General features: G+C 39.1%; 1 protein-coding gene across 5 annotated transcripts in view; it reads left to right on the top strand.

Annotated features, from left to right (window-relative positions):
* Nucleotides 1-18,172, top strand: part of LOC121290818 (son of sevenless homolog 1) — a 288,768-nt gene that overhangs the window by 232,044 nt on the left and 38,552 nt on the right. For all 5 annotated transcript variants that reach the window (XM_041211819.1, XM_041211791.1, XM_041211781.1 and 2 more), the window contains 6 exons: nucleotides 6,696-6,777; nucleotides 9,481-9,603; nucleotides 12,318-12,421; nucleotides 12,538-12,760; nucleotides 13,368-13,487; nucleotides 14,890-15,052. In XM_041211819.1, coding sequence (XP_041067753.1) covers nucleotides 6,696-6,777; nucleotides 9,481-9,603; nucleotides 12,318-12,421; nucleotides 12,538-12,760; nucleotides 13,368-13,487; nucleotides 14,890-15,052 — 815 coding nt within the window. The remainder of the gene's footprint in view (nucleotides 1-6,695; nucleotides 6,778-9,480; nucleotides 9,604-12,317; nucleotides 12,422-12,537; nucleotides 12,761-13,367; nucleotides 13,488-14,889; nucleotides 15,053-18,172) is intronic.

Here is an 18,172-nt window from a genome sequence, read left to right as displayed (position 1 = left end):
GGACTAGCCATATAAATACTGTGGCTACAAGAGCAGGTCAGAGGCTAGGGATAGTAATCTGCCTTCTGACTCCCCAAAGCCTGTCCACCATCTACAAGGCACAAGACAGGAGTGTGATGGAATAACCCCCACTTGCCTGGCTGAGTGCAGCTCCTACAACACTCAAGAAGCTTGACACCATCCAGGACAAAGCAGCCTGCTTAATTGGCACCACATTCACTCCCTCCATCACCGACGCACAGTAGCAGCAGTGTGTACCATCTACAAAATGCAATGCAGGAAGTCCTTCGACAGCAGCTTCCAAACCCATGGCCACTACCATCTAGAAGGACTAGGGCAGCAGATAGATGGGAACACCACTACCTAGAAGTTCCCCTCCAAGTCACACACTATCCTGACTTGGAAATATATCACCGTTCCTTCACTGTAGCTGGGTCAAAATCCTGGAACTCCCTTCCTAACAGCACTGTGGGTTTACCCACACCACATGCACTGCACCGGTTCAAGAAGGCAGCTGACCACCACCTTCTCAAGGGCAACTAGGGATGGGCAATAAATGCTGGCCCAGCCAGTGAAGCCCTCATCCCATGAATGAATTTTAAAAAAAAAATCAATGTTGAGGGCTCCCAGGTTGATTCCCAGGGCAACTGCCTCAAGACAGTATACTGCAGTGTTGCCACCTCTGGTAGGTTTGTCCTGCCACTGGGATAGAACACATCTAGGGATGATTATGGTTGTGCCTGGGACATTGTCTGTAAGGTGTGATTCAGTGAACATGACTAGGTCAGCCTGTTGCTTGACTAGTCTGTAGGAAAGCTCTACCCAGCATTTAATAAGGAGGTCTTTGCAGGGTCGACAGGGCTGGGTTTGCAGTTGTTGTTCCTGGTTTCTAGGTCGATGCCATCCAGTTTCATTCCTTTTGAACTTAATAGCAGTTTGATAAAACTGAGAGGCTATTTCAGAGGGCATTTAAGAGTCAATCATATTGCTATGGGCTTGGAGTCACACTTAGGCCAGACCAGCAATGGACAGCAGATTTCCTTCCTTTTGGGACATTAGTGAACTAGATTGGTTTTTACAACAATCGTTTCATGAGATTAGCTTTTAATTCCAGATTTATTATTTAAATTTAAATTCTATCAGCTGCGATGGTGGGATTTGAAGCAGTGTCCCACAGTATTAGCCTGGGCCTCTGGATTACTAGTCCAGTGACATTACCACTATGCCACTACCTACCTTTTTATCTCTAGACAAGCTTCTGACCGCCTAACTGCTCCATCACCAGGAGTGCCTACTTCCACCTCCATAACATCACCCAACTAAATCTAAACAAAGGAAACTACGAAGGTATGAGGTGTGGCTTGACTAAGATTAGGGAACTTCATTAAAAGCCATAACAATGGATAGGCAATGGCTAATATTTAAGGAAAGAATGTATGTATTGCTACGGTTGTACACTCCGTTGAGTTGCAAAAACACAACAGGAAAGGCAGCCCAACTAAGGCTAACAAAAGAAATTAAGGATAGTATTAGATTCAAAGAGGAGCTGTATAAAGCTGCTGGAAAAAGTGGTAAGCCTGAGGATTGGAAGCAGTTTAGAATTCAGCAAAGGAGGACCAAGAGATTTATTAGAAGGGAGAAATAGAGTTTGAGAGTAAACTTGCAAGAAACATAAAAGCGGATTGTAAAAATTTCTATAAGTATGTAAAAGGAAAAAGATTGGTAAAGACAAATGTAAGCCCCTTACAGTTTGAAATGGGAAAATGTATAATAGAGAACAAGGAAATGACAGAGCAATTAAACAACTATTTTAGTTCTGTCTTCACTGAAGAAGACACAGATAACTTCCCAGAAATGCCAGGGAACCAAAGGTCGAGTGAGAAGGAGGAATTGAAGGAAATTAGTATTACTAAAAAAAAATAGTGCAGTAGAAATGAGTGGTACCAAAAGCCAATAAATTCCCAGGGCCTGATAATCTACACCCCAGGGTACTAAAGGAGGTGACCATGGAAATAGTAGATGCATTGGCTATCATCTTCCAAAATTCTGTAGGTTCTGGAATAGTCCTGGCAGATTGGAGGGTGGCAAATGTAACCCCACTATTTAAAAAAAGAGAATGAGAAAACCGGGAATTACAAACTGGTTAGCCTAATGTCAGTGGTGGGGAAAATGTTAGAGCCTATTATAAAGAATGTGATAACAGGACACTTAGAAAATATCAATGAGATTAGACAAAGTCAACATGGATTTATGAAAGGGATATCATGTTCGACAAACCTACTGGAATTTTTTGAAGATGTAACTAGCAGAATAGATAAGGGAGAACCAGTGGATGTGGTATATTTTAATTACTCCTTAATTAGGCCTTTACTGCCTAGGCCATAAATTGTGTAATTCTCTTATTAAATCGTGCTCTTATTTTAAAACTTAATTGGACCAGCCATATAAATACTGTGGTTACAAGAGCAGGTCAGCGACTGGGAATTCTATGACAAGTAACTCACCACCTGGCACTCCCAAGCCCAGATGAATGCCGTTCCAACACACACAAGAAGCTCCACATCATCCAGGACAAAGCAGCCCAGTTGATCGGCATCCCATCCAACACTTTCTCAACGTTCACTTCTTCCAGCCCCGGCATACAGTGGCAGCAGTGTGTACGATATATAAGGTGTACTGCAGCACTAGCCAAGACTCCTTCAACAGTACCTTCCAAACCTGCAAGCTCTATTATCCAAAATAACAAAGGCAGCAGATGCATGGGAAAACCACCACCTGCAAGTTCCCCTCCTAATCTCACACCATTCTGACTTGGAACTATATTGTTGTTCCTTTGGTTCAAAATCCTGGAACTCATCCTTAACTGTGAGTGTACCTACATCACATGGACTGTAGCTATTCAAGAAGGCGGCTCACCACCACCATCTCACGGGCAATTAGGGATGGACAATAAATGCTGACCGTGCGATGTTCACACCACGTGAATGGGGAGAAAAATGCTCCTTAAAACCTACCTCTGACCAAGCTTTCTGTCACCTGTCCTGATGCCTCCTTAGGTGGCTCAATGTCAGTTTGTTTGATAACGTGAAGGACCTTTGATGTTTTATCACATTAAAGATGCTATATAGATACAAGGTTTTTTTATTCATTCAAGGGATGTGAGCTTCATTGGATAGGCCAGCATTTATTGCCCATTCCTAATTACTGAAATACTTGATATGTATTGGAGCAGCACCATTAATGTTGTTTGAATTTGATATGCTTCCTACTTGTGTATGAACGTTGAATGAAAATGTATGTTGAGTTAGTTACTGCAGATTAATTTTTCCTTCATTGGAAGAAATTAATTTACTTATAGACAAAATTTCATTCCACTTCATTGTCTTTCTGATCTAGAATGATTGAGTTCCGTGCTACTATTTCACTGATCATTTTGATTTACTATTTTTTAAAATCTACTGTTATGCTTTATATGCCTTCTAGTTTATTGGGCTTTACTGCAGTCTTTTGCAGTGAAAGAATCAAAAGGACAGCCTGAGTAAGGTTGTTAAACAGCTGAATGAAGACATGTATTTACATTAAAATGTGATAATAAAATGTGAGAAATAGGTGCTAGAGTAGGCTATTTTGCTGTTTGACCCTGCTCTGTCTTTCATGATCATGGCTGATTTACCTGAACTTCACCTCCCTTCACTACCCCATATCCTTTAATTCCCTTTGTACCCATAAAAACATTTGTAAAGGGAGTGAGATCTTGAGAGGTTTCTTCGATGGGATGATGGCCATTACTATATTCACATGGAGTTTCAATATATACTTTTTCCTATTTTTAAATAATTTGATATCCCAAAAAACCCTAAAGGCAAAACTTGCAACACACACGTTCAAAGAAAGTTATGCAGCACTCAATCATAGAATAGAACTGACGAGATGAAGATTACTCTTCTCTCTTCTTGTAAAAGATATGTTTTCACAATTATTCCCCCAAAATCTGTTGGCTGGTTGGTATTATGCCCACCAGAGCTAACATTTGTGAGATTTGAGTCTATCTCCAGAAGGTATTGGTTCTGGTAGGAGAAAAACTGCTAGTTTGAAATAATAACCCTCCTGAAGCCACACATGATGTACGTTTAGTTTTGGCGTTCTTACTTCAAAAGGACATTAATGCATGGAAAGAACTTGGAGAGCACTGGCCAGGGTTATTCTGGATTTAGGGTTCAAAAGTGCAAGGAGAGACTTATAGAGCTGTATTTTTCTTTGGAGAAATAAATACAAGATTCAGACATTAAACTGCTAGGAGATATAGATATAAACAGGCCATTTGACACAAACTATGAGTGCAGAATGAGAGGTTTGAAGTTGCTTTCAAGCAAGACCAAAGAAAACATTTATTTTCCTGCAGTGAATAAGTATGTGGAAAAGATTTTGTCAGAACAATTAATATTAATTATGCAAAAGTGGATCAAATAAAATATTTAGAAACATACTGAAAATTACAGGGTTTGGTACATGCTGAAATAATCAAAATTCCTTTTTTCTGTGCAATTGGATGTGGGTGAGGGGCTAAGTAGGGTGGTAAATGGGATTTACAAAATGCAGATATGGGTTGAAAAATATTTTCAGTTTTTTGCAATTATCTTTCACGATTTGGAACTACTATTCGCTTTATATGAAAAGCGTTTCCTTGAGATTTTGAATAGATGCGTGGATTATGCAGCCTTTGTAGTAGGACCTGTGACCTGAAGTTTAGAGTGCTACAAAGCAAATAAAGCATGACTTAAATGTTCCCCATATACTGCACTGAGGGGTATAAAACCTGGCACAAAATATTAACAGAAACCAGAAAAGATATACTTTCTTTCGTACACAGCATATTTATTAGAATCCTCTCCAATATCAGTCCTCCTATCCTGCCAGCCTGCGGCAGCGTGCACACTTCAAATTCTCAATGAATCAAGGGCCGATTCCACCAAGCGCATCAGTGCAGATGTTTGAATGGACCTGGTGCCAAATTCACTTTGAACCAGCCATGTGGACACCTGGTACAAACACCAATGACTGCGTAAAACGCTTCATTTTGTCACGTGTGAATCAGAGTTGACCATTGGGGAGTTTCTGGCACCATGATGTTCAGAGTTCGGTGATTGCCGTTAAAAGCAGTTTGAAAACTAAACCGACGTGTTTATGAAAACGTATATCTGCTGTTTTGATTTGCAGAGCTCGTTGAGCGGTTCCGTAGTTTGTGGTGCTGCTCTGGTCAAACTGCCATAGACAGACCTGAACCAGGATGTCCACTGTGCTGTCACTTTACAAATCAGACGTCAACTTTGTGTTGTTGCTGCAGGAAGTCAGGCAGGCCGGCTACCCCGAGATCTCAAAGGTAGGCGTTAAGCAGCAGTGACGTCTTGAGGAGAAGGCACATTAACTAGGAAGAGAGAAAAAGTTCATAACGACTTCATATTAGAGGGAATAACGCACACAGCATTTCTCAGCATCCCTTGGACAGGCACGTATGTGCAAACGGTGCAATAACATTGCACGTGTTTCTTTAAGTTGATTTTTTTTATTTTTGGAAAATACTGGATTCACCTAGCTGAATATTGACAATCTCTTATTTGAATGATTTGCTCACTCAACTATCAGCCACTGGGTAGACAGCTAAATAATGTTGCTAGCTGGATCAGTTTGTTTCGAGAAGGCAGGCGTAATGATTGAGTTCTTATTGTTTTGAATATATTCTGCAGTGGCAAGCAGGTAGAGATACCCTAGTGAAGTGAAAAGCTGGGAGATAAAAGTCACTTTCCCTCAAAGGGTTTGTTAATACACCAATATGAGTCAGAATGCCTTGACGGTGCTAACAGAGAAAAAGGGCTGCCTGTAATAAAAATAGAAAATGTTGGAAAAATTCAGCAGGTCTGGCAGGATCTGTGCAGAGAGAAACAGTTAACGTTTTGAGTCCTTATGACTCCCCTTCTTCATAAGGGACTGCCTTATGTTCAGCTGTCTAAAGGATAAATGTTCAATAAATTCCACCTGTGGCTTTGCTGGCGTTTGTTAAGTTTGATTTGTGGAACACAATAAACAAAAATTGAGGAAATGTGGCATTAAACTTATAGTTTCACAAACTGATCCTATTTATTTTGGTCATTGGAGGGCAGATTTATTTTGAATCAACATGTATCTATTTTAAATTTCATTGTACTTGCAGGCTCTGCTTACTTAATTGATAGTAACTCAATATTAGATATTTCCTTGTACGTTCTGTTCCATAGAAGAAATGTGAGATGAATGGTTAAACCTATATTCTTTTTCTCAACATGCTTTGCCACCTACAAAATGTTGTGAAAGGAACCCTGGAAACAGAATTTATGGGCGACCTGCTCACAGGGAAAACAAAATAATCTGTTCGGTTTTGACATCCGCTGTCTGCATCCAAGGATGTATTGCAGACACTTAAATGAGATGAGGAAGAAAGTACATTTTAAAGAAAAGGCATATATATTTTATATGTGTGAGTGTACGTCAACAGTGTGGCAACTGGTCAGTTTTCTTTTTCCTTTTTGAAGCAATGGATTTTTTGAGGCATCGTGTAATGGAACTAACGATTCAAAATATTTGTTTTCAGCATCACAAATTAGTGCATATTTTAATTTTCGTTAAGAGAATCATGCTCAAAATACTTTGTATTTCTCTAGACCCAAACTTTGTTCGGACATTCCTCACAACTTATCGGTCCTTCTGCAAGCCACGGGAGTTGCTAAGTCTTTTAATTGAAAGGTATGTTGTTGTAATGTACAAACATTTTTTTTTCTAAAGCAGTTTGTTATTTGAAACTTACATTTCTTCAACTGTAATAGATATGAACTGAGAGCTTTACAAGTTTAGGGGACAAAAACTATTTTGTTAATACTTATTTGTTGTCCACAAATATTTCAGATTGTAGAACATGGCTTTCTGCATGTTACCTGTATTGAAAGGATGGCAGTGCTTTATTTCTGATTAATATCTTCCAGTTGTCTCTTGAATGTTTTCTTTCTTTGTTTAGGCAGGCATGGAGAACGTTTGTGAATAGGCTTTGGGCCAGAGGTTTGACTAGTTCCACTTCTATATCTAGAATGCTTTATGCTTTCTGGTTTGTAGGCATTTGGGGATCAGGGAGACTTCTATAACACTGTGACTCATGTGGTCTACCTTTGAGGTACCCAGTATGCACAGCCACTTAAGAGTTTTGGGGATGTGAAACTGTTGCCCAATCTCTGCTTCTTTCAATCTCTCCTTTTTTTTCTCTCTCTACTTGGCCTTTCTCCCTTTTGTATTTTAGTTACTCTCTGTCTGTGCTGCTTTTATTGTGCTTATTCTAGCCTGTAACTTCCAAGTTCCCCAGCATCGGATTTGGAAGGTACCCCAAAGATGCGCTGGGGAATCCCTGTGGGAAGTTCCCAGCTAAAGGTTTGCTTGGCAATTGCCCAGAAGTGTGCATTTCCTCTGGACAATTGTGCTGTGCTGGGACCATCTAAAAATGCAGTTTAAATTGGAAACTTTGGATCGTTCTGCCAGGGTTATAGCAATAGTTACGCAAGAAACATTAGAAGAATTAAAACCTCTTCTAACTTCTGAGTAACTATTGTAAAGACCCAGACCAACTCCATGTGATGCCCATACAGCCTTGACTCCCCCCACCACCCACACTCTCGAGTTCCAACTCCCCCCCAAACTCTGACACCCCTGGACCTCCGACTCCCCCCAGACCTTGGACCACCCCCATCCAGGACCCTCCTAGACCTCCAGTCGACCTCTGCCCCAACTTCGGAACCCCCCAACCCCTGAACACTGCCACCGCCGCCCCCCCCCCCCCCCAAAAAAAGACCTCGGACCCTGTCCCCATCCACTCCCCTCCCAAACTCAGGTACATCCCCCCCACCCACCGACACCCCTGCCCTCTAACCTCTGACATCTCCTCCCACCCCCCGCCGACTCCCAACAAGCCCCACCCCCTACTGACTTCTCACTGCCCACCCTATCCCCGGACCTCCGACCATCCCTCCCCAAGACCTGTGACGATATCCCCACACCCCAAAATCCTATCCACTTACCTTAGGCACTTACCTTCCCCTGGCCTGTCAATTTCCCTGGTCCTTTAAACTTACCTGCTTTGTGGCAGCAAATGCTGTAAAAAAAAAAAGTGGGCACGGTCTCCTTGAATACTCTGGAGCTGCACTTCGCTGGGGCCTGTGAGGAGTCTTATGATGCAGGCCCCAAGCAGCTCTGGCGAACGGAAGTGGCAACGTAATTTTCAAGACCAGGTAAGTAGGTACTTAATTCCTCTAATTTCTGCGGGCCAGCACTTTCTGACGAGTCGGAAGTTATGGCCCAATGTCTTTGTTACTTCATTGTTATATTGTTTCCTTTTCTCTTTATCTACCATTTTGCATCTGGTTCTGCTTTAGTCTCTGCTGACTCTGCTCTTTCTCCTTCAGCAATCTCTTACAAAATACCAATTAGTCTACATTGAAAGCATGGCAATTGGGAGCAGTCAGGAGAGTTCAGAGAAACCAGAGGGTGGAGTTGAGCATAGTTTGTCAGCCATGAGTTGGGTCCGCTGTGAGTGCAAGCGTCACATCAGGCCTGAGTTGGATTAGGTTCTGGAATGGGATAATGTTGCTGGGTGTGATGGCTGCTAATTAAGAAAGAGCATCAGAGATAGAGACTTTTGATTTTGTATTCGGTGGGAGGGAGAAATGTTGATGTGATAGGATGATGGATGGGTAGATTTAATTTAGAAAAAGGTTTTAAAAATTGTGATTAATTTGTGTATTTTGTATGTGCCTTTATTTTTGTGGCTATGAAGTAGATGGGTGATGAATTATGGTGGCTTGAACTTCAGGCATTTTTTCCCTTCTTTGTGATTGGGCAGAAAATCTTTTGAGCGTGAATAGATGTGTGGAATTTGCGATCATGTGGAATAGTTGTGGCGCATAGTATTGGATGCATTTAAGGATGAGCTAGATAAATACATGGAGGAGAAAGGAATAGAACTATATGATAGGGTGAGTTGAAATAAGGTGGATGAAGACTTGTATGGAGCATAAACACCAGCATAGACTTGTTGGGTTGAATGAGCTGTTTCTCTGCTGTAAAATTCTATGCAATTCTAGAATGGCTGTGTGCGATCTGATTGATTCATAAGTGCAAAAGTAGAAAAGATATTCAACTAATGAGGGAGAAGAAAGTTAGTGAGTGTGACTACAGTCATGACGTATACAATGTTCACTCAAGGTGAAATTTATTCTGTGGATAAGTACATGATAATTTCTATTCAAATTTGGTTATGTTTGCATTGAGCTTACAATTTTTAATGAATTTATTACCTATGTAAAATGTGCTCACATTCATTTGACCAAATCAGTTATAAAGATTTGTAACACTTTTTTTGAATGTACATATTTTGATTTTATACTTTTGACCTGCATTTAATGTCAGATTTGAGATTCCAGAGCCAGAGCCTACAGAAGCTGATCGGAAGGCAATGGAGCATGGTGACCAGCCTCTTAGTGCAGAATCGAAACGTTTTAGGAAAGAATATGTTCAACCTGTGCAGCTTCGGTAAGTAGCATTTCATAATACTGCATGGAAAAACATGAGCTGCCTTAGAATTCTCAGTAACTTCTAAAGTGATGTATTTCAACAGATGGTAGATTGACGTAAAATTGTACCATTTTTTACAGTTTAAAAAAGCCTGACCAGGAGGCCCTGCAATTGAACACATTTGGCAGCCATGTCTGGCAACTGGTCTGATCCATTCTGATTCCTGAGGCGCAGTAGCAAGCCAGGAAACAAGTAGATTTTCATCCATTGTTCTGTTCCCTAAACAATTTGGGAATTTTCATCCTGTGATGGAACTCCTTTCCACTCTACCACAAATTATTTAGTTTACCTTGGGCATTGACTTTCAACTATAGTTGTCAGTGATGCTTGACCTTTCATACAGGGAAGGAATTAATACTTGCACATGCCCTGGCATGTTAATAAAGTTTGCTAATAGTTTCAATGCAGTTACTGTTGAAATATTTGCACATGGACTTGATAAATAGAAACAAATGATCTCTATATTTCAGGGCCTCAAGTTTCTTACCATAAAAGTCTCATTTATAATCAGTGGCGTATTTTGAATTTTAAGGCACCATATTAGGCTTATTAGGGAATTGTTTCTCCTTCACTTTCCAGTGGATTGCACTTCAGGACCAACTTTTTTGTTTTGAAAGGCTGTGAATGTCAGCAATGCACGTATGTATTGTGTCTGATGATGGTAGTCATTTTGTTGTGCTAAAATTGAAACTGCTCTCAAGTTTTCTCTATTTATGTTACTTTACCTAGTGAAACCACTAATGTCTCAGTTGGTCAGGTTTGCCCCTGGCTTTCAAAAGGTGGAGGCAATCAGGATTTATGTTGTATCCTTCATCATTCATGGCTCAATAACAGATGGTTAGAGTCACTAATAGTCTGGGGACCTGTGCACAAGAGTATTTGGACCTGGAATTTTGAGAGTCTCAGAATCTGTTCAAATTTCAAAAATTACATTTAGCCTCGTGGGATATTAACACTTGGGTCTGTTACAATTATCTGATTCAACTTCCTAATCAGGCAGCAACTCATTCATGCATTGCTCTTCATACATAAAAATGAAGGTGCTTTATATAGTGATTAACCAGAGAATAACCCACAGCAATCAACTATTTAGATGCACACACCATAAGAATATAGCAGTGTAATCCTATGATCAAAGTCATCTGGATTGGTGATTCAACTGAAACGAGAGGGTCAGTTAGCTCAGTTGATTGGACGACTGCTTTGTAATGCAGAGTGACGCTAACAGTGCAGGTTCAATTCCCGTACCAGCTGAGGTCATCCATGAAGGCCCCACCTTTGCAACCTTGCCCCTCACCCGAGGTGTGGTGACCCTCAGATTAAACTCACCACTAGTTGTGTCTCTCTGCTGAAAGAACAGCCTATGGGACTACGATGACTTTCTTTCATTCATTCAACTGAAACTTAAAAGAGAGATTTCCCAGAGCAATATATCTAATGTTGCTGCAAATTTGTGCCAAATTTCATAGTACCTGATTGTTTTTTGAAGAAAACAGCAGCCAAATAAAAGCAAAAAACTGTGGATGCTGGAAATCCAAATCTCTCGGGCTTTGCTAATTCACTATCAGAGAGTATTTGGAGCGCTGATTCCAGCGTAACAACTGAAACTAATGCAACATCGAAGTATCAAATGCATGTTAAGTTGTCTAATTTCTAATTTGTGGTACCAGGTTAATAATTCCGCCATTGCATGGTCGTATATTTGAAAGCCCCCTGATTTTTTTTTCCAAATCTTGAACTGCCATTGGCCATCTATAAACACACATAGATTATATAATGTGTGTACATAAACCTGCAGAATCGCAGCTCAGGCAACTTGACTAACACAAGTGAGACAGCTTAATTCATTGCACCTACTTGCACTGATCAACTAATATCTTAATGATGATTATAAAATTCACTTGAAAAGATGGGATAGGTCAAAAAGATTAAAGTAGATTGGAATTTGTTGCTATCCAGAAGAAAGTAGAGTTTATTTTAAATATATGATTTTAAACAGAGAAATGTTGTATGTTCCATGGATAAAAAGTATAGTATAAGATAAACCTAAATCGCTAAATGAGAAGCCTCATGGGGAAATTAACCTTAAGATAAATATTTCTGTTAATATAATGTAAATAATTGTCAAGACTGTGGTCAGGTTAACAATTACAGTTGAAAATAATTAAAGCAATTATTCGAATTTCTCAAAAGGACATGAGATGAATGTTACATTAGTTGATATCAAGTTGAAAGGTTGGATACCATGAGTGCCCCATATTTCATATAGTGCTTTGAAATCTTTATCATCTGCCTGAACAACCAGAACAGGTAGAACTGAAGAAAGATACATCTGACAATGCATCACGCTTTTAGTTTTACACTGTAATTGCAATGTAGATTATATATTAATTTTTGGACTGTGACTTCAACAGCCTTCTGTCTCAGTGTTGTCTTCTGATACATAAATGTTTTTGGAAGTATTAAGGTCAAAGGCTCTAGTAGTGTGTGCTACTATTCTAACCTGCCAAAATTCAATATGTTATGTGGATCTTAGCAAGTTCTCAGCCAGCTAAATACAATAATGCAGGATAAGTTTATTCTGCCAACTGAGCATTGAATGGTAACGTGAAAACTGGTTAAAATTTCCAAAAGTTTGTTTTTTTAATGTTTTTTTTATTTCATTCTCTAAGAGTTCTGAATGTATGTCGGCACTGGGTGGAACATCATTTCTATGACTTTGAAAGAGATGCAGAGTTATTATATCAACTAGAAGAATTCATTGGGACAGTTAGAGGTGAGGAGCCTAAACTACATAATATCTGCAACTAGAAAATATACAATAACTACAAGAGCTGCAATATTTTGTTAATTGTGTGTGATTTCAGTGACCTATGTTATTTTGTGATGCAGGTAAAGCCATGAAGAAATGGGTTGAATCTATCAGTAAAATCATCCTAAGGAAAAAGCAGGCACAAGCAAATGGACCATCGCATGCTATCACATTTGAAAGTTTGCCCCCTTCTATAGAATGGCACATAAGTAGAATTGGTCAAGTTGAAGCATTTGACCTGCTAACTTTGCATCCAATCGAAATTGCACGGCAGCTAACTTTATTAGAATCTGATCTTTACAGGTAATGACTTTTCTGCTGTCTTAGAATATGAATTTCCCTGTGTTAAGCAGCAGAAACAGTTTGCTATGAGCAGATACGCTTTTGTTTTTGAGATCTTTAATATTTTAATATTTTTTAAAATGTGAGCACAGCTGTATGATTGAATCTTCAGAGTTATCAGAAGGGATCATTTCCATATTTGCAATGTGTAATTTCTGTCACTCTTTAACAGAATATTTATAGTACAAACAATTCTACAAGAATTTTTAGCTTTGCAAAGTTTAATATTGATTTAATAATAATTTTCAGACCAAATATGTGTTATGAATTCAGTTTTCTCATTTTCCCAAGATATTTATTGGTAACTTAGAGCATTAAAATTTTATCCAGCTTTTCTCCAGACAATGTGTTTGTTTAAGAAATTCATTAGGTAGTTGAACGTAAAAATTTAAAGTGGTGAAAATGCTTTTGGAGTATTTATCAAGCAAAATTAACAGATAAAATTTGAACTGCTATTTACTTAAAGCTTAATGACCTGGTGATAGTTTTCAAATTATCTTGCCAAGAAATTTGGCAGGTTTCACTTAAGCATAGAAATGATTCATGTTTTTGTGTATCTGGATTTTAGAGCTGTCCAGCCTTCAGAACTAGTAGGAAGTGTATGGACAAAGGATGACAAAGAAATACATTCTTCAAACCTCCTCAAGATGATACGGCACACTACTAATCTCACTTTGTGGTTTGAAAAGTAAGGAATGTATGTGTATTAACATAGTTTTTGTGTATTCTGTGCGACTGTCGTGAACAAAGGAGAGATATCAGAAAAAATAAAATTTAAGGTTGTTGCTTGAATGAAATTACACTGCTTATGATACAGCTTAATATTAAGACCTAATTATACAGAATTTTGCTTACTGAAAGGCCAATGCTGAATCACAGAATCACGCAGTGCAGAAGAGGCCCTTCGGCCCATCGAGTATGCACCAACACGTGAGAGACACCTGACCTTCCTATCTAATCCCATTTACCAGCACTTGGCCCATAGCTTTGAATGTTATGACGTGCCAAGTGCTCACCCAGGTACTTTTTAAAGGATGTGAGGCTACCCGCCTCCACCACCCTCCCAGGCAGTGCATTCCAGAACGTCACCACCCTCTGGGTAAAAAAAGTTTTTCCTCACATCCCCCCCCTAAACCTCCTGCCCCTCACCTTGAACTTATGTCCCCTCATGACTGACCCTTCAACTAAGGGGAACAGCTGCTGCCTATCCACTCTGTCCATGCCCCTCATAATCTTGTACACCTCGATCAGGTTGCCCCTCAGTCTTCTCTGCTCCAATGAAAACAACCCAAGTCTATCCAACCTCTCTTCATAAATGTTTCATCCCTGGCAACATCCTGGTGAATATCCTCTGCACACCCTGAAATGCAATCACATCCTTCCTATAATGTGGCGACCAGAACTGCACACAACACTCCAGCTGTAACCTCTATATAATATATATATATGATATATAAAAAAACAGTAAAACATTGTTACCAAAACCTGATTCTAAACTTGATATTATTTTCATTAAAATATTATTGTTGTTTGGTAGTACAGAAGTTGAATATTGTTGAAAAGAGAGACATGTTGCTGAAACTTATGGTTTTACAGTGATCAGGACAAACGCAAGAATGCAAAATGTCAAAACAATCAAGTTGATGAATGCAAGACAAAAAGCTTCAGCCATGTGTCTCTCACCTTTCAGAAATATTTAAGAAAAATTATTAATAGTATTAAAGTCTAAACATTTTCAATTCTGACACTTTTAATGAAGATCTATTTATGATTTTCAATGAACGTTGAATCTCCTGCTTGCACTAAATATAAATACAATGAAGAAGTTTTAAGTGAAGTTACTCTGAAAGTTTTGGCAGCACATTTCAAGTGGTATTCTATTTCTGAAGATCTTTAATAGTTTCATAGTTTTTCAATCATATGCTGTATGGTTTTAAAATAAGCCAGTTTCTAACCTTGCTGTGGTGATAATGCAGATGGTCAAAGTTATAATTTCCAAGCTTTAAATAAGTGTTGCTTCAAGCTTTCCCTATATCTACTTCCACTGCAGTACACATAAATGATAAGTTCATGTGTCTTTTAATTTTCAGATGCATAGTAGAAACTGAAAACTTGGAGGAAAGAATAGCAGTTGTCAGTCGAATAATTGAGATCCTGCAGGTTTTCCAAGAACTAAACAATTTTAACGGAGTGTTGGAGGTGGTCAGCGCGATGAATTCATCTCCAGTTTATAGACTGGATCACACATTTGAGGTATGTGGTTCAACCAGATGCACAGAATTGCTTGAAGGATAGAAAACATTATTTAAGTGTCATGACCATGTAAAAGGCATTTGCTCAAATTGGTCCATGAGCTAAGAATTCATGTGTGTTTGTATTTAGCCCCCTTTTGACTTGAGTGGTTCAATTTAAAAATAACCAGTAGCAAAGCTTTAGTCTTAAACAAGATTAAGGTTACCTTATTACAAAACACTGCTGCAAGTTAATTAAGTAAATGTAATAAAGTTACAAACTGAATACATGGTGAGATTAATGCAGATGAGAATAAAAGATACTCATAAAGATGAAATTCAGGTCAGCCCTTTAAGATGTTGGTGCAGGCCCGTAGCTTGCAATTGAAGTGTTGGTTGTCCGGAGTGAAGGGTTGAACTTAAAAGAATTGTGTTCAGCAGCTGTGATGGCGTCTGTAGTCGAATTGTTGGAGATTGCGTTTGTAGGTGGGCACAGCAGGTTTTTGGGAGAAAGAGGTTTCTTGTTTCTCACTAGTTCTGTGGTTACGGCACTTGCAAGTTACCTGGACTCCTTCAACAGAACAACAATTGATTTTTGAATACCTTCCTCTTTACCCTCCCTTGGCCAAGAACCATCTTGGATGATGTGTCTCAGAGTTCTCCCACTGCATAAAATGGCAGTTCTCAGCCAGCCTTTATACAGTTCTAAATTCAAAATTGGCTGCTATCCCGAACTATTGAATCATACTTTCATATTAGGTATTGGGTTGCTCCAGGTCTGGGGCATTGTCCCATCCATTGTCTTTTAGCCGATGTAATTAACCTTTTAAATATCTCAGCTGTTAATTTGAATGGCTCCCATTTTTCCAGGTTTGGTGAGGTAGGAAAGAGCTATTCACACTTACAGGGAAGCAATTGTCAGTGAGTTTCTGTTTACCCTTGTGGAAATGCACATTGAATTTCAAAGGTCTTCACATGTCTGGGTTATGTGTTTTTGCAATCCATTTGGAGCCTTCTAGAAGCTTGACAAACAGTGCAGTTGGAAAGAGGTCAAGTGACTTTTGGCAGCCGTTTTAAGGCTACTAGTGTCCATTTAAAGGAAAGATTAGCTTTTTTGTGAAATCTTAATGTCATAACTGCATGTTCGTGACATAAGGAAATATGAGAACGATGAAAGAAAGTAATTGAACATTGTCGTTTCAGTTGTCCCTGCATGTAACACTCACTTAAAAACTGCCCTTCCCATAATTCCCTTTGTGGAAGAAACAGATTTCTGCACTGACAGAAAACAGAATCCAAGCATTGGCATGATACTTACCAGTGGGAAATGTCAAAAGAATACGCTTGCTGAAAGTGAACATTTCTAATTGTTAGATTATGGTGCATTTAGTGTATAGAATGCCATATGTAGAGAATAGAAATTTACCATAATGAATAATAATCCTTTATTCAGAGAATGCAGTAAATAGTCTGCAGTTAATTATGTATGTTGTTTTAATTCTGTTTTTTCAGCATTAAGAAATTCATAGGGAATATCATAGAAAATATGGTTTGAATCCTGCAATGTTAACCTGGCATTCTAATTAATCTTTAATGAAAGTAAATTTTTACATAGCCTTTGATGGGTGGATGCAAGTTCATGTTTCCCAGATGGCAAGTTTCCAGTCTCAGCAATGGAATATGCTGACCAAAAGTTCAAATTTCTTTTTATTATTCCGATTATTCTAATATTAGAGGACTGCTTGCTTAATGTTTATATTTTTATAAAGTTAAATTATAGAGGAAACAATTCACAAGCTTTTGATTAACAATAATAATTCTACTTCAGTTCCCTAAAGACAGATCTTGTTTTGTAAATATTTTGGAATCATTTGACGATCTACTACAGCTACTTAGAATCACAAAGCACCCTTCATATAGTGAAATGGCCCAAGGTGCTTCAAGGTGTGTTATCAAACATGATTTGACATTGTCACATAAGAAGCTAATTAGGAAAGGTGACCAAAAGCTTTGTCCAAGAGATTGGTTTTACAGTGTGCCTTAAAGGAGTACAGACATGCAGAGAGGTTTATGGAGGTAATGTCAGAGCTTGGGGCCCAAACAGCAGAAGGCACAAGGAAATCATGGATGAAAAGAGCTCAGATTTGGAGGATTATAGGGCTGGAAGAGGTTACAGCATGAGCAAGAGATAAGGCCATGGAGGGATTGGAACACACAAGTTAGAATTTTAAATCCTTAGTGTTACTGATCTGGGAGCCAATGTAAGTCAATGTAATGGGTGAACAGGACTTAGTACAAGTTAGAATACACGCAACCAAGTTATGAATGAGTTCAAGTTTACGAAGGATGGAACGTGGGTAGATGGCCAGGAAAAGATTAGAATGGTTGAGGCTGGAGGTAACAAAAGGATAACAGAATTGCTGAATAAAATTCAGGTGGTGGATGTTAAATTCATGAATATCAAAAGGGACATTCTGAAGTTCCCTACAAGTGACTGAAAGCACGTCGATGCTAAAAAAGCAAATGTAATTAGAAAATTAAATGAAAAGTGAAAAAATAGGATCCAGGTGTGGTAGGTGACCAAACTGGAGTATTGTTATAATGTGTGGTAGTAAGTGAAATGTGGCAAGTGAAAGTGTACTCAAATGCAAGCAGTCGAATTCGGGGCAAATCGCTGGAGTTCTTTTCAGATTTGAGTATGCATTTATATTGTTACCTCCAAAACCCAATCTGTGTGTGTGGGAATTCCTTTGGTTGTGATATTATAATATTATGACCCATGCAACCAATTAATGTGTTTATAATTTGAAAACTTGAGAATTATTCTTAACGTTGTCACAGAATCATACCTTACAGATAATGTCCCAGACACCACCACCATCATCCCTGGCTATGTCCTGTCCCACCTCTTCAGCAGAGGTGGTGGCATAGTGGTATACAGTCAGGAGGGAGTCGCTCTTGGACTCCTTAATATCAACTCTGGACCACATGCAGCCTTGTGGCATCAGGTTAAACATGGGCAAGGAAACCTCCTGCTTGTTACCATGTTCTCTCTCTCTCTCTCTCTCTCTCTTCCCCTCCCCCCACCACCACCACCACCCAGTCAGTACTCCTCCATGTTGAACACTGCATGGAGGAAGCA

This window comes from Carcharodon carcharias, chromosome 2 (assembly GCF_017639515.1).
Source record: "Carcharodon carcharias isolate sCarCar2 chromosome 2, sCarCar2.pri, whole genome shotgun sequence".
NCBI lineage: Eukaryota > Metazoa > Chordata > Chondrichthyes > Lamniformes > Lamnidae > Carcharodon > Carcharodon carcharias.
The sequence above is the reverse complement of the archived record's forward strand: the minus strand, read 5'-3'. Positions and strand labels throughout refer to the sequence as shown.